The sequence below is a fragment of the Carassius auratus genome, chromosome 40 (assembly GCF_003368295.1).
Source record: "Carassius auratus strain Wakin chromosome 40, ASM336829v1, whole genome shotgun sequence".
NCBI lineage: Eukaryota > Metazoa > Chordata > Actinopteri > Cypriniformes > Cyprinidae > Carassius > Carassius auratus.
In genome coordinates this window covers 3,770,544-3,790,939 of record NC_039282.1, presented here as the reverse complement: position 1 = coordinate 3,790,939, position 20,396 = coordinate 3,770,544, and the positions used below count along the sequence as shown (strand labels likewise).

Below are 20,396 nucleotides of genomic sequence, written 5' to 3'. Positions count from 1 at the left end.
TATTTCCCTGAACATGATGTACACGAGATGGACTTGGTTGTCTAGACAACTCAAACCTCAAACTCTCGTTTGACACACACAGAAGGAAGTGGGGGATGTGCAGATACTTCTCTGATGTACAATAATAATGCACCTAGTGTTAAAAAAAAAAAAAAGTAATACATGATTTACAGACATTCCATTATATGTACCTGGGGGATTATTATGGGCAGTTTGGGCTCTGGTGAAGTTTAGAAAGTAAACATTCTTAACACATACTTTTCTCATTTCCACTATTTATCTATTTTATTTAACATATAATGGCATAAAAATAGGGTGCCATGGGAGCTTATCTTCAGTTCTAATTTCTTTGTTACACAGCACTTTTTTGGTTCTATTTTTGCTAGGGCTGTAGTACTCGAGTCCGGTCTTGGACTCGAGTCCGGACTCGAGACATTTTTCTGTCGTCTCGGACTTGTCTCGGACTCGTTGCATTTGCACTCGGACTTGTCTCGGACTTGGCCATTGGACTCGCCAAGTCTTCTAGTTGGTCTCGACCGAGTCCAGCAAAAAAAAAAAAAAAAAAAAAAAATTATCCTTCAAAACAAAAAACATTTGCATGATGTTGCGACTGAAAACGTGTGGAAAACGCTAGGCGCGCGCTCTCCTTATTTCCAAAGCACTCTGTAATCTGCGCTCGCGCTCCAGTGGCGTCTGCTGTTGCTGGGCAACCATGACTCGCTCTTCATGATGACGCAGAAGTTTCAGCAAAGAATAAATGGATTTCCAGCACTAAACATCCCTTGTAGTAACTCTGCTAATATATTCATTTACAAAATGGATACAAAAATCCTTGTACAGCTATGATCATCTGTTTCTCCATCTTGGCTTTCAGTATTGTTCCGGGAAAGGATGTGCATGACCAGTGGTGCACATGCGACCTGAAAAGTTTAGATGTTTCTAATTTAATTTCTACCTGTTAGATTGTGTTTTATTTACGTCTACACCCAGATAGCCTTAAACGTACCCTTTACAATAATGAAATACTAATTATTGTTGTACAGTATAGGGGTTGCAAGACTACTGATTTCTGCTAGTAGATTTTTTAAAGAAAAAATGCTCGAGTTACTTGGCTACTCGTGGGTCATGCTATTGTAAATGAAAACACATTAAATAGTTTTTTTTTTTTTTTTATCAATCAACACATATTCATGTATAGCCTTATGCAACAATTACATATGTAAATTTTAAAAACTTTATAATTATGACATTACTTATTTAATTTTCATGTAACAGTCAGTTAATTATTAATTTTTAAAATAATATTTATCATGCAAGCAGAGAGATGTCATGACAAACGTTTAGTGATCATTTGAACACGACTGAATCCATTCAATGCGCACATTTTCATTACGCAGAACAGAACACTTGAGCGATTCTTTATGTTAATGAACTTCACTAAACAGATGTGTGTGTTCCGCGCAAACCAGCAAAAGGTAAAGATGCAAACATGTAGGACAAGTAGACAATGTATCCGTATCGAAGCTGATTATTAGCCTACTCTTGAACTGAATGGTTTTTGAGAGACTGAGACGCGCAGCGCGGCTGTTTGATTGGTGAGCGCGCTGTGCTTATTCATTCGTTTCACATCGTAGCCTAAGCTTTAAATCGTTGCCTTTTAAATTATACAAATAATATAACGTGTATGATGTATTATTATAGGTAAAATTACTCTTGCAACGCTCTGATTTCTGAGAGATAAACAGAGAGGCGACAACAATGCGGTGTTTGATTTGCGCGCTTTTCACTCATAAAGTTTACATTCATTCACTTCTGGCGCTGATCCCCTGGCTCACCTGTTATCTAACAAAACACCAGACTGTGTCAGCTTCAGTCGAGTATTCAGGCAGAATTATTAATTGTCCGTTAATCGTTTTTTAAGCCATTAACCTTGCCATTCCGAATAAGGCATTTGGCTTCAGGCACAACCCTAGCTGAACCCTTTTATTTTTTACATGCAACATAGATAAGGTCATATAGTAACAGCTCCACGCAATATTGTAATTCTAAAATTCACATTGTACTTGCAAACACTTTGTGTGCATTATAGTTAATGCATGCTGGAGTAGTCGATTGTTTCCGACAGCGCTCGACTAGTCTATGCAAGCACAAGCACAGTATGACAAAAATGTCGCTGTATTTATGTGCGCATGCCCAGTAGAGCCAAACGTATCCTTCTAGCCTTGCTGCGTGCATTTGTCATATCCCGAGCTTTGCGTGTGTCTGTGCACACTCTCGGAAAAAAAGGTACAATTTTGTACCAAAGAAGGTACAAACCCTTGTCACTGGGGCAGTACCTTTTACTGGTACAAAATTGTACCTTAATGTGAAGTAACAAATTTGTACCATTATAGTTTGTACCTTTAAGGACATGATTTGTACCATGGAAAACCAAAATGTACCTTTTTTTTTTTTTACTTACTGGTACAATATTGTACCTTTATCTAAGGTACAAATTTGATCCTTTAAGGTACCACCCCAGTGACAAGCCCTTTTGTACCTTAATCGTGTCAAATATGTTCCTTCAAGAACTATTAAAGGCCATTTTTCTATTGAATAAAATCAATTTAATATGAGAAACAATACACATAAATACATTGTATTTGAATACTTTGTTACAGGTTATTTTGTAAAATACATCTCTGCAGTTTACAATGAAGTTTTCAAACATTTTTAACAGGACATTTCTCCATTTGCTACAAAATATTTCACTAAATTGTCACAATATGTCGATTTCATTTTCCCATCTAAAAAAAAAAAAAACAAGCTATTCACAATACACATAAATACATGTTTGAATACTTTGTTACAAGTTCAAATATTTCTTGTTTTGTAAATACATCTGTACACTTTACAATGAAGATTTAAAAATTTTTAACAGAACATAAAAACATTTCTCCATTTATAATATAAAATATTTCACTAAAATGTCAAATGTCAATTTCATTTTCCAATCTACAATAAAAATTCACAAGCTATTCACAATACAACTTAGACTTTTAAATTTTTAACTTCCACACAATAGCCTTGAATTTACATAACATTAACAGTTTTAAAGGAGTAATTAAATTATGTATAGCATTATAAACATTTTAATGAGATGTAAACCTAATGTTTTGTAGGTGAGTGACTATGCATATCTGGCTCTTACATACAAATGGTCATCAACCACATAAAGGTCAAGTGCCTGTTGGTCAAGTTTCTCTGCTGGCATCACACAAAACCAATCCTTATCATTTGAAACACGAAATGCATGGAAATGAGAGTCAAACGATTGTGGGAGCAACAGTTTCCCACACAGTATCCACAATGTATCTACACTGAAAACGTACTTAACCTGAAAGAATAAAGGAACTTCCTCTGTATGCACAACATCAATAACAAACACATCTTTGGTGCTGTACTTTACATTATTTACACGTTGAAGTGTTTTACCTGCAAAATCTATGGCTTGACAACTTTTGTGACTTTTAAGTGTATTTTGAAGCTCTCTGGGTAAAAATGTAAATGGAGTGCGTATGCTTGTTCCAGTCACTTTTTCATAATCACTCAACATGCTTTCTGATGAAAACTCCCAACACTGTTTGAATTGGTGTCTTTTGCTTAAGGAAGCAGCAATATTCATGAATGTCTGTGAACAATTTGGACATGCATAGGGTCGTGGCATCCTCTCAGTCTAAGATAAAATAATCCTGACAACAGCAGTTGGCAATGGTTTGTCACCAGGTGCAGTTAGCTTCAACACATGCCTTTGGAGAAAGAGTAGTGTGTTCCTGTTGTATGAGGGACGAAAGGTTGAATACAAAATACGTGCAAAAAGCAGAGAGAACACTGTCCTCCACCCCAACTGCTCAGCAAAGATCCCTTCATTTTCACAGTGCTGAAAATTCTCTTCTCGCTGAAGACCTGTTTCCAGTTAGACGCTCCCAAAATCTGTACAGTGGGATATGGTGTGGCTGGTTCTTCCTAAACAGAATGGAAAAAACAATATTACAAACATCAAAAGTAAATCTGGATTAAATTCATATTCCCAATGACTAGTTACAACTGTCTATCTACACTTAAGCCAGAATAGTTTTTATATCATCTTACTTTCAGGGATGCACCGAATAAATTCAGGGCCAAAACTTCTAGATGCACTTGGCCGAAAACTACTTTTTAAAAAATAATTATTAATTTCTTATTTAAAAAATGTGAACGTTTTACTCTCGAATTAGTGATTTAACATCCCGCCCCCCAGGCAGCTTATAGCCTGTATAAAGACGTACAATATTCAATTTGTATTTTCAATACAAGCTGTCTAAACGGAAAACATGCATACCACAAAGACTCTCTGCAACAGCTTCTCTTCTGGCATCCATGTAATGTGCTTCTATAACGGATTTCCCCTTAGCCAAACTCAAAACATTGGACACAATTTTGCTGAAGGAATCCTGGAAACACCGGCTTAAATTTACGGCATGCATTCGACCCATTTCCTGGAATAACAAATACAAATACGAAAAAAAAAACAAAAAACAATTAATTTTAATTAATGTTATTTATTTTCTCACCATAGTATAAAGCAACAGTTCACACACCATGCTCTAATGGGAACTTTATACTATTTTTCAGCACTGAACTAGTGAATATTGCCATAATAGAATAAAAAAAAAAATTTAACTGTAGCAAGAACCAACTGGTGCTAAAACAGCAGGTTTCATGACCTTTTAAGCATGTCTATAAATTGTATATTACTTTAATGTCTAAAAAATAAATATTAAACAGTTGACTTACATATCCATTTCCCTCTGCATCTCTCAGGTAAGGGTATTTGGAGATAAGAGCCTTGACTGCACAAACATAGTCACTGTTTGAAGGATATCTATCAGAAGATTAAAAAAAGTGCGCAAATTTACTACAAATGTTTACCAGGGTTTGGAATTTAAAAAACAAAATAGTGTTTATTAAACTTACAGTGTGTGCTGAGCCATAGTCTCGTGCAGCACTCGTACAATTTTATGCCGGTAAGTGCTGATCTTATGACGTGATTCTTTGTTATCCAATTTTAACTGAACATCCTTTGGGAATTTGGTAGTGAGAAGACGAGGAATGGGGCTGAAATTCTTTGCTCTTGGCTGTTTAGACAGAGGAATGACACAGAATAGAGATGAAACAGTACAAAAATGTTCATATCACGATTATAGTGACCAAAATGATCTCTGAATTTTAACAGCATTAGCTACGTTTACATGGACACAATCAGAATGAAATAAATACAATTGATGAATCCGAACAAGGTGTTTACATGAATGATAAATAAAGTAATCAGGTTGATGTGCGCGTTTATGTGTCACAAGTTTCAAATCGGATTTGATGTTTTGACATGCGCACACTGCACAAATATACAGAGTTTCCGGCTGTTCGTGCATAAATATTCTCCTCTATTGGTTATTTATTTGTTTTAAACAGCAGACATAATATTAATTTGTCTCTGGTCATAATTTAGAGTAGATTAACCGTTTTGCCGTGCTGCTTATTGATCACGCAGGAAAAATGCCCCTCACCACGGCCAAAACCAGACATCTTTGGATAAGAATCCAAAACAAGGACTGGTGGGACGTTGTCCTGCTTCACTTCACAGAGACGCGAGTGAAATTAGGATTTTAGAATGACGGGAAACTTATTAATATGACACTTTATTCAACAGGAAGAACAGCTCGTTCCACGCGTCATACGTCATTACGCTATTTAACGTCATTGCACAGTCCTTTCAGTTTCGGTTTTCAATCCGGTTCTCTCGATCGGATTACAAAAGGGATAAACCGCCCATTTCAATCCGATCTAAATTTCATCCGGATCAAGCTAAATCAGATCGATTAAGGTGTTTACATGAAGGTTTTTTAGTCCGATTGAGCCATCAATTAAATTACAAGTGTCCATGTAAACGCAGCTATTGATAAAATGTTCTGGAATGTTCAAAAAGTACTCACATATACTGAAATCACTTCACAGAGTTATATGTCGAAACCAACAAAAATAAGCAGCATTATGCACTTTTTGTAACATAAAATGATGGCCAGATTTTAAATAAACAAATTAATTAACCGACTTAATTCATTTGGACTTATTTTACGATCTCTTTATTGAAGTTTTGAAGCATCAGAGTTTGGGTTAATAGACTTCTAATAAAGTTACTTCTGTGAAATCTTTCAGACTTTGAAGTGCAGTTTTACTGTGCTTTATCAAGACTGACATCAATGTCATTCTGGCAAAAAAAATAATACAAAATTTAAGGACTTAAAGAAAATCAGTCAATCAGAAGAAAATATAAGGGAACATAAATAAAACAATACGAATACTTGCCTCAAAGCTGAAGGTGTAGTCAGACTTTCAGACGGTTCTTCACTCTGGTTCTCTTCAAGTTGTTGGATAAGTTTGATAAATTTAACTTGCTTCTTAAAAGACTTCTCAAAAAGTTGTGCTATCATGTGATCCGTGAGACCAGCACTGACAGTTTCCCCATCAACTTCAAAATCTAAGAGTCAAAGAGACATTTGCTAAGTTTCAAAAAACTTACAATGAATGAAATGTATATGACTTATAGATAGGGCAGAATCAGGTAACGTTAATCACACTATTTTAAACACGGGGAAAGATTGATGGGCAGAACACAAAGAACACACGTCACAAGTTTGTCTGGACTTTTGCAATATATCTACTTTTTGAACATGCACAAGACGGACGTTATTTGTATATCAGAGTTGGGTTTGGGCTGAAAACATGAAATGCACAGAGTTTAATAGGTATGAAACCGTATGTGTAACGAATGTCAAACGTTAAATTAACGCCTGGTTCAGATTACACGATAACATTTAACAGATCAGTTTGACGCAGGGTGTCGTGGGGATTCATAAACCACAACGGGCGTCGGGACGCAAGATTCAATAGTTTCATCTCGTATAGTGTGTCATAACTGCCCACTGCTCCGGGTGTGTGTTCACAGTGTGTGTGTGTTCACCGCTCTGTGTGTGTGCGCGCACTTCGGATGGGTTAAATGCAGAGCACGAATTCTGAGCATGGGTCACCATACTTGGCTGAATGTCACGTCACTTTCATAATAGGCGACAAACAATGTCGCGAGTGCGATGCTTCACGACATCACGACTAGCATGTTTAATTTTTAACGGTCATCCACGACGGTTCTGTCAAGAGTGAGTGAGTATGTGAGCGAACAACAGTGAGTGTGTGTGTGTGTGTGTGTGTGTGTGTGTGTGTGTGCGCGAGTGAGTGAGCGACAGTGTGTGTGGGCGAGACACCGTGACTATCATAACTGACACAAAAATCTTGTAAATTAATCTGAACCAGGCATAACTTAATTTACCAGAATTGCAGCACACAAACTAAATCACTTTATACTATAAGCGGACGGTTAATAGCACTGGATTCGTACATAAGCTAAATAAACTTGCTAATGCCATGCTTAAATAGCTGTAACATTTTATACATTTTTGATTGGATTAAATATAAAACTCACCTTTGAATTTTCTCTTTTCTTCCTCTGAGAATTCGAGTCCGGCCTCTGTTAATTTTAAAAGGAGTTCTTCTGACGACATCGACGACAAAGCCATGGTTGTCTGCTTCCCGCTCTCCGTTCTGTTTGAAAATTCTTTGGCCAATCAATGTCGTGTTGCTATGCCTATGACATATTGTGTATTGTAACGTAATATTTAAGTAATTAACTGCTTTAAAAATGTCAAAACGTGTACACAAATGGATAACAGCATTGCATGCTGTCGTATATGCTAAATTTACGTTTCTAATTTCGCTTTGAGTAGTTGAAACATTTAAATTGTTTGTCACATGTACTAATTATATAAAAACTATAAACACAAATAATCAAAACTCACCTTTACATTTCGTCTACAAACTATTTGATCATTTAAATCCAGCTTCTTAATATTTTTGAGCTTTTAAGTCGAAAAAGACAGAAGCAAAATGCCTGGACGTGTGTTTCAGAAGTGCTTCTTCCCGCTCTCCGTAATGACAGAAAATTCCGTAACGGCTGCAGCAGCGATGCCGAATTCGACCAATCAGTGTCTTGTTGCTATGCAAATTATTTAACACAGCAACCAATCGTGCATGAAACAGTAATTTGGTTGGATTGCAAAGGAAAGCAAAAGACAAATTGCGTGGATACCAATGATAAATGTATTTAATCATGATTGTCTATTAAAATATTTATTAAAAAAACTGCATGTATTTTGTTTTATAAATATCACAAAACCTGTTTCCTAGTGGTTTTCACATGTTTTTAGCACTATTTTCAGAACTGTTATGATAATGTACATTTAAGACAGTTGTATAAACTCATTTAAATATTTTAATCTGTAAATTATTCATATCTTTACGATTTAATCATTTTCGTTCACAGAGATTGTATGCTATTTGCAAATGTAATAATAAGGGAGCTGTCTATCAAGGTTGACAGGTATTCAATGTACCCTTGATGTGAGAACAATTTTGTACCTTCATTTCAGATGTACCTTAAAAGGTACCAAACAGTTTCATCAGAGGTCTTTCCTGTACCATTTAGGGTACAATTATTAAAAAGGTACAAAACCGTCCTTCGAGGAACATTATTTGTACCACCATGTACCTTTTTTTCTGAGAGTGCACTGTGCCAAAGCATCAGTCATATACATTTTTGACCACAGACATAATGTCAGCAAAAGCAGCATTATTAAGTAAATAAAATGAAAATAATGTACATACAAATCATTTGACCTTACAGCTCCAAACTCTAGAGGGCCAGTGTCCTTTATAGTTTAGCTCCCAGGGTCGGACTGGGGGTAAAACCAGTACTGATTACCAGGCCCCAAAGGAAGAGCGGGCCATTGAAAAGTATGAATCTGAAATATATTTTATTTTACCTGGATATTTTCATGGGTGGGGGGCATGGGACTGCCTATGCATATAGGGCCCGGGATCTTGTTTAACGCCCCTGTTAGCTTTAACCCTAATTATACACACTTGAACCAGCTAATCAAGCTCTTACTAAACACACTAGAATCTTCCAGGTGTGTTAAGGCCAGTTGGAGCTAAACTTTTCAGGACATTGGCCATCCAGGATGTAGTTTGGAGACCCCTGTCCTACAGAGTTTTTACTTTGCACATGCTTTTTGATCATTACAAATAATAATGTCAAATTATTTTCTTAGAATAAGAGATATGCTGTCTCTCGCATCACAAACATTATCAGTAGTTAAGTGTGTGGTCTTGAAGAAGACCCTTTTTTCTCTCATTTGGACTCGGTCTTGACTTGGACTCGAAAATTTTGGACTTGGACTTGACTTGGACTCGAACCTCTTTGGACTCGGTCTTGACTCGGTCTCGACTAGTCCTGGACTTGGACTTGACTTGGACTCGACAAGGCCGGACTTGACTACAGCTCTAATTTTTGCATTGAAATTTAGAGAATATATTGTAAGGGAATTTGATATTTTTAATGCATTTTAATATATTTTGATATAATGCAACAATTTGTTCAAGTTTGATTTTTGGCCCTTCATAATGCAAAGTTTGGGCACCTCTGCGATAGTGGCATGATTACAAGTTTAAGCCAGTTCATTTGTACGTCACCTTCATATAACAAAAAGACTAGAGTAGTAATTTGAACATCGATCAGTTGTAATTGCAATGCACCTGAGACATGAAAGTTTCCTGAAGCTGAAAAAAAATATATATATAGTAAATCACTTTATTTCAAAACATTTGCAGTCATTTGCATATCCAGCATGCTTGTTATACACTAATATCAGAGATTATGAAAGATGAAGGTTGCATCTAAAGGTCAAATCTAGAGGATGTTGTTTGCATCCCCTTTATCAGACACACAAATCACTCATTGAGCAATCCACTGAGACCAATGACTCTTTTATCAACACCTTGAACTTGATAAAGTTTTACGACTGGTTCGATGATAAAAAAATGCGTCCTATAAAGCAGTGGCGGTTCTACATTGAAATACACCCTGGGCGAGACCCCTTTCGAGCGCCCCCAAACCCACCCCCCCCACCCCCACACACACACACAAAAACTAGCAAACAAAGTTCTGCACAAACAGCAATATTTTATTATAACAACTATTTTCATATGATGTGAGATCATTGCATGCATGTTTCCAATTTGCCATTCCTGCACTTGTTAAATTGATGTTCCTCTTGGAGAACAATTTGCAGCAGAAGCAAAAGAGGCTGTTGTTCTTAATTGAAGAAATCAGCCAACTTCTTGCCATCTTTTCACCACTTACTAATGTCTTATTAAAATATTAGTGGTGGCAACTTCTCCCATTACTCTCATTCCTACGGAAAACAAAGCCAGGTGGCACTTTACTTGGTCCTCTGTGAACCAGCTCAGTCCGAATCCTGTCAGTCAGATGTGAGGGCCAGTGGGGCTCAGTGGGGGTTCAGCTCCAGGCATTTCTATCAGACAGCATATTGGCATATTACTCAAAACACATAGCAGTGAAAAAACACAGTCCTACTCATAAATTATCAGAAATATTAAAATTACATTAAATTGCAGTTGTCTTGTAGCCCACACACACACACATACACACACACACACACGATATGCACACCTGAAAGCTCATGCTGGGTAGAAGTAGAGGCAAAGAGGTCTTCATCCTCAATATCAGATATTTGTGGAGACATATGTGTAGCGGAGGAGGTGGTTGGCTCATCCTGACCAGTGGCAGAGGATGCTCCAAAATATTTTAGAAGTGCCCCCGAAATTGCAATTTAACTTCATTTGAAATCAAAAGACCATAGGATAATGTTTTATAAAGCTAAAACAGCCTAGGGTCAAATTAACTCAAAACATAATAGAAGGGTTACATAAACATGCTCTTACACACTAAATGTCTGTCATTACACGCTATATCCTCCTAGACCCGGAAAATAAAAACATTTATTTATTTCATTTTTCCCCCCATGTCATCACATTGTTTAGAGCATAGAAACAAATAGTAAAAAAAATACATTGAAATATATTTTATTCACGTTATGCTATGGTCACTGGGACTCAGTTGTTTAAAAAAATAAAATGACTTTAAATTATATGTATAGGCAAAAACAAAAACTTTTTGGGTTTCATGATATTTTTCAACCAAAATTTGTATATCAATCTAACTTTCATGGAGGTGCCATTAGGTTACTGCCTCAAATTATACGCATGACACACTTTTAGTTATGACTTGTAAAACTATACTTAGGAAACAATACTTAGCATACTGTGTAGCAAATAAAATGCCCTTGGTTATTTACAGGGCCTAATGTTAAACCAACTGATGGAAATGATAACTGAACTTTTAACAATTTTATTGCAAAGCACAATATTATAAATTAGATCTCATGATTGAGTTGAAACCAAATTATTGTTGTATAAGCATAGCAAGCATCATAGCAAAAAGGTTAACAAAGAGTTATACCCACCACCAATTAACATTAGCCCTTCATTCATGAAATGGATACTGTAATCATATAGAGACAATAGTTGCATACCTATCTGTTGCTCGTTTCTCCTCTTCTTCTTTTCTTTTTTTTCGAAATTGGGCACCTGGCTTTGACCTTTTCTTCTCCATCTCTGTTTATTTGGCACTCGACAATCAACAGATTTCCCACCCTCCACCTGTCACTCAGGACCAGAAGTCAAGACTAAACCAATTCACCTTGATGACTGCATAATCGTTTTGTATTACCTTGTTTCATTTGCAGGAACTATAGGCCTGTATTATAACATTATGAATGAAATGTGCGTTATTTGGAAGAAAGTCGAGGTGTGTGACTGACTTTAGCCTATTATTAATTATATTACTAGTGTGGATCCCCCGTCCCCGTCCACCCCCGCCCTGTCCGTTCCATTTAAGAGAGACCCAGAGGTGAAATGTCGCACGCGCCTCTCGCCCCACTCCCTTACACTTCTCTCACAACACAAAGCTTCAGTGGATATTTTCAGCAAGCAGGGGCGCCGGCAGCTGCAGGGAGCGCCAATTTGCCAATTCCACACACAGTGAAATGATATAAATGGCGAAAAACCGCTTCGCGACACAGATGATTTTTTGTTTATCTGCTCGTGCTGCCGCCCCCAATGTGTCACGAAAAAATGACGCCCCGGGCGGCTGCCCGGTTCGCCCGTGCCTAAAACCGCTACTGTACTATAAAGTGTGTTCTCACTGTTCAAGCAGTCAAGGTTGAACTTGGATATCCTTCATATTCCTATTTCTGTACAAAACGAGCTTAATCCCTGAAATAAATGCCATGGTATAGATAACATATTTTAACCAACTACTTGAAAAGATGTGTATTGTCCAGACATGTTTAGATTCGGGTCAATTCAATTACCATCTTTTCCTTTAGTTTGTAAGACGAGCTAAATACCTTCATTATTGCTACATTTTAGAGACATTAAATACACAAATATAATTATTTCAGATATTTTAAATACAATCAACATCAACATTAATCAATAAATTATCATTAAAGGTTAGCTTTTCCACATAGCCTACATGCCCTGACGGGGATTTCAAAATTGCCACAAATATCCGTTTTTTTTTTTTTGTTTTTTTATTGAACAAACATAGCAGCAAATACAGTTTCATCTACAAAAATAAAATAATTATCAACAGTAGACAAAGAGCAAGTAAAGTAAAAAGCAAGTAAAATAGACAAAAGTGAAACAAAATAAAAATAATAAAAAAATACATTTACAAAATAATAATATTTGAGCCAGGGGTAATATATCCTTTAAATAAATTCAAGAGAGATAGAGATGCCTCGAGTCCCTTTTGTTTACATTATAAAAGCATAAATATTATACTTTGTGCATAATGTAACTGATTTTAAAGCTTTGGCATTGTTAATATCCGGTTTTGTATCGAAAGCCAATTCTTCATACTTCATAATGACTGAAACATTGTTTGACCAATAGCGTGCAGGCATTGTACGTAATCGACCAATCGTGGCGTGCAAGAAGGTGGGCTCTACAGAGGACGGTCAAACCAATACTAACATGCTGTACGAGGACTGTAGGTCACGTAAGTATGTAAAAAACTAAAACAAGGCCGAAACCCGGACATTTTATACATTATAGAAATCTCTGTCAAGTCAGCATTTTAAGCAGAGCTGCAATTCAAGAAAAAAAGGTCTAACTGTTGCATGATGCCGTATTTTCTGTATCAGAGTCGCCACTAGATGGCTTAAGTATTTCAGTATTTTCAGAGACCGTGACTAGTGATCTGGGTTACATTCTCCAAACACCCACAGGTGGACTTATGTTACATTATCCTGTATATCCATGTATCAAAATATTTACAGGGAATGTAGCTTCATTTTACTGTTGTCATGTTTGCTTACTGCTCCAAAGATGGGCCTATGCATCCACACTATTCATTAGTTAGTGATAACTGCTAATAAGTGGTTTATCTGTGTTATCTGAAATCAAGTGAAAGTTTTTTTTATATAGGTGGAGAACATTTTGTCATCATGATCGGATCAGAGTAGATTGGATACACTAATTTACTCATAAGTAAGAATATAATCCATCCTAATACAAATGAGTTTGGTCTGTAGGTTTTGTGCTGTAAACCATGAAGGGGGGGGGGGGGTCTTTGTGCTCTTATAAAATGCACCTCCAGAGTATCCAATCATAAAATACATTGCCCTGTTGTTTAGCTGGACTGATCATTAAGGTGGATTTTTAGACAAATATTAAGGATGAATGTGCTCTGTTTTTATGTACCATTTTATGCAGGTTTGCTTCAGGTGCAGGTAAGTGGGTTAAATCATGTATATGTCATCTTATATTTATCATAAAAACAGATTTACTGTTAAACCTGATGCTGCTGAATTTAGGTTAGTCCATCAATCCACCAATTCAATCCATCATTTTAGATGTTAACTTTAGTGAAGATTTGAACTGTATATACTGGAAGACTTGCAAGAATTATACATTTACGAAGTGCATCACGATTTTTGAGAATCTGAGAACAGTAGTTGTCAGAATTAAACACCTTTGAAGGTTTTAGAGGTCCAAGTTCAAAAAATATTTTTAACCGAATGACTTGAACAACATACACTGGTCATTGTCTGTATTCATGTAGATGTAAGTGTAATTAATTAAATGTGATAATATATTTCATTATCAATATGTTACACTACACGTACATTAGTTTGCAATAAGTCAACTTGGTTTCCTTTCAGATCGGTGCTATTTATCTTAAGTAACTTGCAAAAATCAGTCCAAAGTAACATGCGTAGGTGAGCATTGTGTCCTCTTCAATGTTTTATATTGAATTATTAGGAAAAAATACAGTATTTTTCAAACGTTTGGGGTCAATAATCTATTTATATTACAGCTAATACAAGTGTTTCATCACATGCATCTTATTTTACAGGAATCAATAAGTGCTAATAAAAAAATTATGGTATCATAAAATCTCAAAATAATACACATTCTGGTGAGGTTATTGTATGCACTTTCGAAATTTAATAAATATGTGTTCATTGCTTGTTTGATTTACAGCAGTGCTATAGTCACTCAAGTTTGTAATATCTCTAATATGAGAGGAACTTGTTTGATAATCTATTATTATTCACACAGGCTATATTTAGAACAAAGAACAGGAACTTCATGACAACTTGTAAAACATCTTTTTTTTTTTATCTTGCAGCTTTCAGCATTTTCGGGACTGCCATGGTACATAGACACCGTATTCACAACAACAGTTCAGCTGCGGTATGGACGTGAAGTGTTTTATTCCAGGAGTTATGTTGTTGTTGTTTTTTGTATTAGCTTGTCAGCTCTGTTTTCACATCCCTCTATGTTCTCACTGTCTGATTTATGTTGAGGTTTTACTCAGAATTCATCAAATAATTCATGGTAAATCAAAGTTTATTGTCATTCAGCAATGTGTGGCTTCAACATGTTTCTAACATAAAATGAACATATGGCAGGTAGTCAAACATATGCACCCTCTTTGATTTGTGGCTGTTTTCTCTTAATAAATGTTCACCATTTGATTATTACTGTTGCCCTAGTAATTCTGTTTGTCATTTTTAATTTCTGAAATATTTTTGGTTCATTTTAAGCCAGCAACACGTCCCATTGGAATTATAAGGTTCTATCTGACATTTTTGTCAAAATTGAGTTATTCCCATATTGTTATTCTGTGACAACTTATTTACATTATGTGAAAGACTTTTTTATTTAATTTGTAAACATTATGGGATTTTTATTTAAAAAAAAAAACAATAAGGTTCTATCGGAGTCGAATGGAATGCAGATAGAACCTTATAATTCCAAGGGGACGAATAGTAATTTTCAGTCAATATCAAATTCAAGCCAGCATGCTGGGTCAATCATTTAACCTAACCAGTTGGGTCAAACTCAACCCAGTGAAAGGTTGCCAAAATAACCCAATTTGGGTCATTTTTTAACCCAGCATACAGTATTTCAGTGTATAATGAATAACTAACCCTGTGAAAATTTTACAGGCTGAACACCTTGTAATATTTATTGCACCTGTTAGAGCTGTAAAATGAAGTGTGTTCTCATTGGCCAGATTCTAAGACAGATTATTCATTGACATTCTGAGTTGGGTGTTTTGTTTTTGAAACTGAATACCTGGCAACCAAAGGAGAACTGCAAAGGAAATGGCAACTTTTCTAATTTTTATTAAATAAATAAAAAATAAAAAAAATCTTTATTTTGAGAGACAGATAATATCAAAAAGACTGGGAAAAGCATAGAATTATTAAATAATTCATAAGCATAAACACATGTTCCTCTTACCATTACATAGCCTACTATTAAATTGACTATCAATTAACAGAATTTTTATTAATTTAAACTCATCCAAATGTTACATAATTAATTCAAATTAATTTAAATAGAATGAAAAACACAGTTTTAAAGGATTTGGTCAAATTACGTACCTAATAAAATAAATAATAAAATATAGCCTAGAATATAGTCATTTAAGCCTAGCTCAAATCACTGAAATCAGATAAATGTATTAAAACAGAAAAAAGCAATGCTAATTGTGTAGTGTTTGCGCGGTGTGAGCAGGTTTTACTGAAGAGTTTTGCTGGACCTGGCAACCCTGATCACTGTAACTACAGTCAGCTGTCCAGCACTTGATCTTCGCGAGAGTAACAAGCAGCATGCATCGCTGGAAAGGCAGGGTTGCTCTGGTCACTGGAGCTTCGGTGGGAATCGGAGCCGCAATCGCGAAGTCTCTTGTCCAGCATGGCATGAAGGTGGTCGGCTGTGCCAGAAATTTGGAGAATATAGAGGTAATGCACCGTTAGCATACACTTTATAGCATACACTCGCGAGAAGTAAGTTAATGTTATGCACCGGATGAAGAATCGTGTGTTTTTTTTTAATTTGCAGAAACTGGCAGCAGAATGTGTCAGTAGTGGATTCAGTGGCACTCTGATCCCATATAAATGTGATCTGTCTGTAGAAGACGACATGTTATCCATGTTCTCCTGGATCAAAGTTCAGCACCAGGGTGTTGACGTGTGTATTAATAATGCAGGTTTGGCTCTCCCAGAACCTCTGTTGAGCGGCAAAACCAGTGGCTGGAGGACTATGATGGACGTAAGTAACACGAAAAAGCCAACGAATCATTACTGCGAATCGGTTCTTCCCAGTAGCTCATTCTAATGAACTGTTTCGATCGATGGGTGCTTTCGAATCTCTTCGTGAAGCTTCGAAACTTTTGGGAATCATTTGTTTTGAACCAATGACTCGTAGCCAGTTTCTTTTACTGTCTATGGTAGCCAGCGTGGTCAGACTGTCAAAACCACGTGATTTCAGTAACGCGTGCTCTGAAATGTTTCGACAGTTCAAATGTTTGCCGCTCGGGGGCGATCTCTGTGAACCCGTAGGATCCATGTTTTTATCTGATCTCAGATCAGCTTTATACATTTGTAGACATTTTTTTATTATTAAATATTAGTGTTATTAAAGGGAAGAGTGGTAGGTAATATTCTCTTAACAGCGTTTTTAGACAAGCTATCCATAAAACAAAACAAGCCCCACAAAGAACATATAGGGCCAATACAGACACTTCGTTTTTTTATCATTGCTGATTGTAATAACTCTATTTAGAATTTTATATAAATATATATATATATATATATATATATATATATATATATATAAGTGAACACGCACGCACACACACACACACACACACACTCTGTGAACACACACCCGGAGCAGTGGGCAGCCATTTATGCCTTGCTCAAGGGTTTAGTGCCTTGCTCAAGGGCACCTAAGTCGTGGTATTAAAGGTGGAGAGAGCACTGTACATGCACTCCCCCCACCCACAATTACTGCCAGCTCAAGACTCAAACTCACAACCCTTCGATTGGGAGTCTGACTCTCCATTAGGCCACGACTCCCCCCACATTTTGCGAATCATTTTGCGAAGCAATTGGTTCAACTAATCCAAAGTTTCGACAGAGGTTCGTTTCTCCCATCAACCGAGTCAGTGATTCACTGAACTTTATCTGACATTCGCATATTACTTTGCGGTTTTACTTGTGGTTTTCTTAATTCTGTTTATTATATATATATATATATATATATATATATATATATATATATATATATTATAATTTATTTTTATTTTATTTTTTATGTGTATTGATAATACTGTTGAAAAATAACTTTGTATACTCCAAAATTTCTTATGAACAGTTCACTCAATGGTTTTGAAAGAAATGGCTCTTGAGTTCATCGAGTCAGACTAAACCAATTTCTGAAATAAAGAGTTTTAATTTTTGTTCAGGTGAATGTCATTGGCCTGTCAGTGTGCACCCGTGAGGCTTACCAGTCCATGAAAGAACGAAATATTGATGATGGTCATATCATTAATATTAACAGGTACAGACATGTTTTATAATTTTTTGCCTGCATTCAAATTCCAGCCTTTGCCAGGTCAGCAAAATTATTTGTGTGTTTTAGCATGAGTGGACACCGGGTGGTCAACAATGCCGACATACACTTCTACACTGCCAGCAAATATGCAGTGACTGCTCTCACAGAAGGTTTGAGACAAGAGTTACGAGAGGCCAAGACTCACATACGTGCTACAGTAAGAGCAGGAGGATCAAGATATGCTTTGAACACTTTATATATGTAATATGATTATTGCATGTCCAAAGACTTGTTGGCACTAAGTCTGCTCTGTCTTTAACAGTGTATTTCTCCTGGATTAGTGGAGACTGAATTTGCCTACCGACTCTTAAGGGAAAACCCAGAAAAAGCTGCTGCTACTTATAAAAGTATAAAGGTATAGACAAATTCTGATTCATTTCTATACAACATGTTGAAGGTCTTATTAACATGTTTAAATATTACAGTGCCTAGAAGCAGCTGACATCGCAAACGCAGTGGTGTATGTCCTGAGTGCTCCTCCTCATGTTCAGGTAAGCATCATCCATCACTGGAGAAAACAGTATTGTGATGTTAGTGCTTGCTGACATTGTTCATGTTTATAGGCAGTTTACAATCAGTTTTAGCAGTGTATGGTAGGTTTTAAAGATTTCATGATTAAATTCTTATATAATGGTTTTTCTTTTCTATTTTTAGATTGGTGACATTCAGATGAGGCCTGTGGAGCAGCTGACATAAACTGGAGGAGGCATCAATGACATCCTTATCATCTCAATAGCCCACTAATGGCTTAAAATATGAAATGTAGTGCTCACAAAAGCCACAACAGTGTCCCATACACTATTTCTCCAATCCAAATCTTTGAAAACTCAGAAAGTTGCTTTGTCTGATCATGAAGTTACATTTTGTAATGATTGATATGACTATTATTGTATTAAAAAGACCAAATTAATATCAGAGAAATTATTTAAGAAGCACAGAGTAATTTGCATCAAGTACAGATGCAGAATTTATTTAGCTAGACATCATAATGATTGGCTTCTCGAATGAACATTTACAGATCTGATGATGCCTGACAATTTTCTGGTTAATTCTGTACCTGCAGTTTTGACCTTAATATTTTTAAGTGAAATATTAAATAATTAAAAAGAGGTGTTTGTCTTTTCTTCTTAAAGTGCATTTAATTAAACTCCCAAATCGCTATTTTTAAAGTCAAACATCATTAAAAAAAAAAAATAAATAACTAAAATATATATATATATATATATATATATATATATATATATATATATATATATTAGTGGTGGGCATAGATTCATTTTTTAATCTATATTAATCTCACTTGTGATCTTGAAATTAATCTAGATTAATATGACTCTTTCGAATTCTGCCGAAGGCATTCAGAATATGTGTGTTACCCAAATAAAATTGACAAACAGTAAGTCTTTGAGAAGGGGGTTATCAAGCTAGGTGGTGCATTAGAAAAGGGGCTCATCTCCTGCTTCCAAAATTCATCACAAAGTGCTTGAAAAAGATGTAAACTAATTCCACATTGCACAAGGTGCAAACAACATTACTCCTGTTTCACACCAATGTTTACGTTTTTTTTTTTCAAGTTTGTAGGTGTCAAGATACAGAAACCAAATAATTATATGTAAAATAGCACTGGATAGTCTTCAATGTAAAAATTAAATAAACTGTACAATCAAACCTACATTTATTCAGACACCTTCAACATTTCTCACATTATTACAGTTTTGCTATATATATAAAAAATTATATCTGGTGTCTGAATAATTTTTGGTCTGACTGTTAAAACTACAAAGTAATTCAGTCAAGAGCAGTGAGTGATTTTTCATTTTCATTTTCTTGGATTAACATTACAGCAGCCAGTAGCTAAATTATGCGCGGTCACTTTAAGAGAAGATGAACGCATCCAATATAATACACATCCCATTTTTTTCCTCAACTGTTTACTTTCACTTAAGAAATAACTGACAGTTTTTCCGAGCATAATTTCCAAGGTGGATATTTTGACATATTTTGTATGTATTTGTCGGCACAAGAGCAAAAATAAGCAAATTCGATGTTCAAGTGTTTTGAGCCGCCTTTCTCTGCGCGAGCCCTGAACACCAGAACACTGCGAGTACTGGCTCTTTCACATCTTTTTGTTTGTTCAAACTGCGGTTTGGACTTCGAGGAGAAGTTCGCAGAAGAGAGCTCGGTTCAGTGTCGCTGTCTGTGATACGCGGCTCTCTCTCTCGTGCGCACCGAACACAGCGCGCGAGTAACCAGCTTCTCTGTTCAGCTTTTTCGCGTCTTGTGTTTGGATGCTTTAATGTTTAAATTGACAAGCGGTAAGGCTTAAAAACACGTGAAAAAGATACAAGTGCGCTGCATGAACTTCC

At 36.0% G+C, this 20,396-nt stretch overlaps 1 protein-coding gene across 1 annotated transcript; it reads left to right on the top strand.

The window, feature by feature from the left end:
* Positions 1-16,174: 16,174 nt before the first annotated feature.
* Positions 16,175-19,054, top strand: LOC113058281 (dehydrogenase/reductase SDR family member 11-like). Its single transcript, XM_026226045.1, has 7 exons — positions 16,175-16,373; positions 16,474-16,683; positions 17,882-17,976; positions 18,058-18,187; positions 18,293-18,385; positions 18,456-18,521; positions 18,685-19,054. The coding sequence occupies exons 1-7, from the start codon at positions 16,242-16,244 to the stop codon at positions 18,724-18,726; spliced, it is 768 nt and encodes a 255-aa protein (XP_026081830.1). The 5' UTR covers positions 16,175-16,241; the 3' UTR covers positions 18,727-19,054.
* The last annotated feature ends 1,342 nt before the right edge of the window (positions 19,055-20,396 follow it).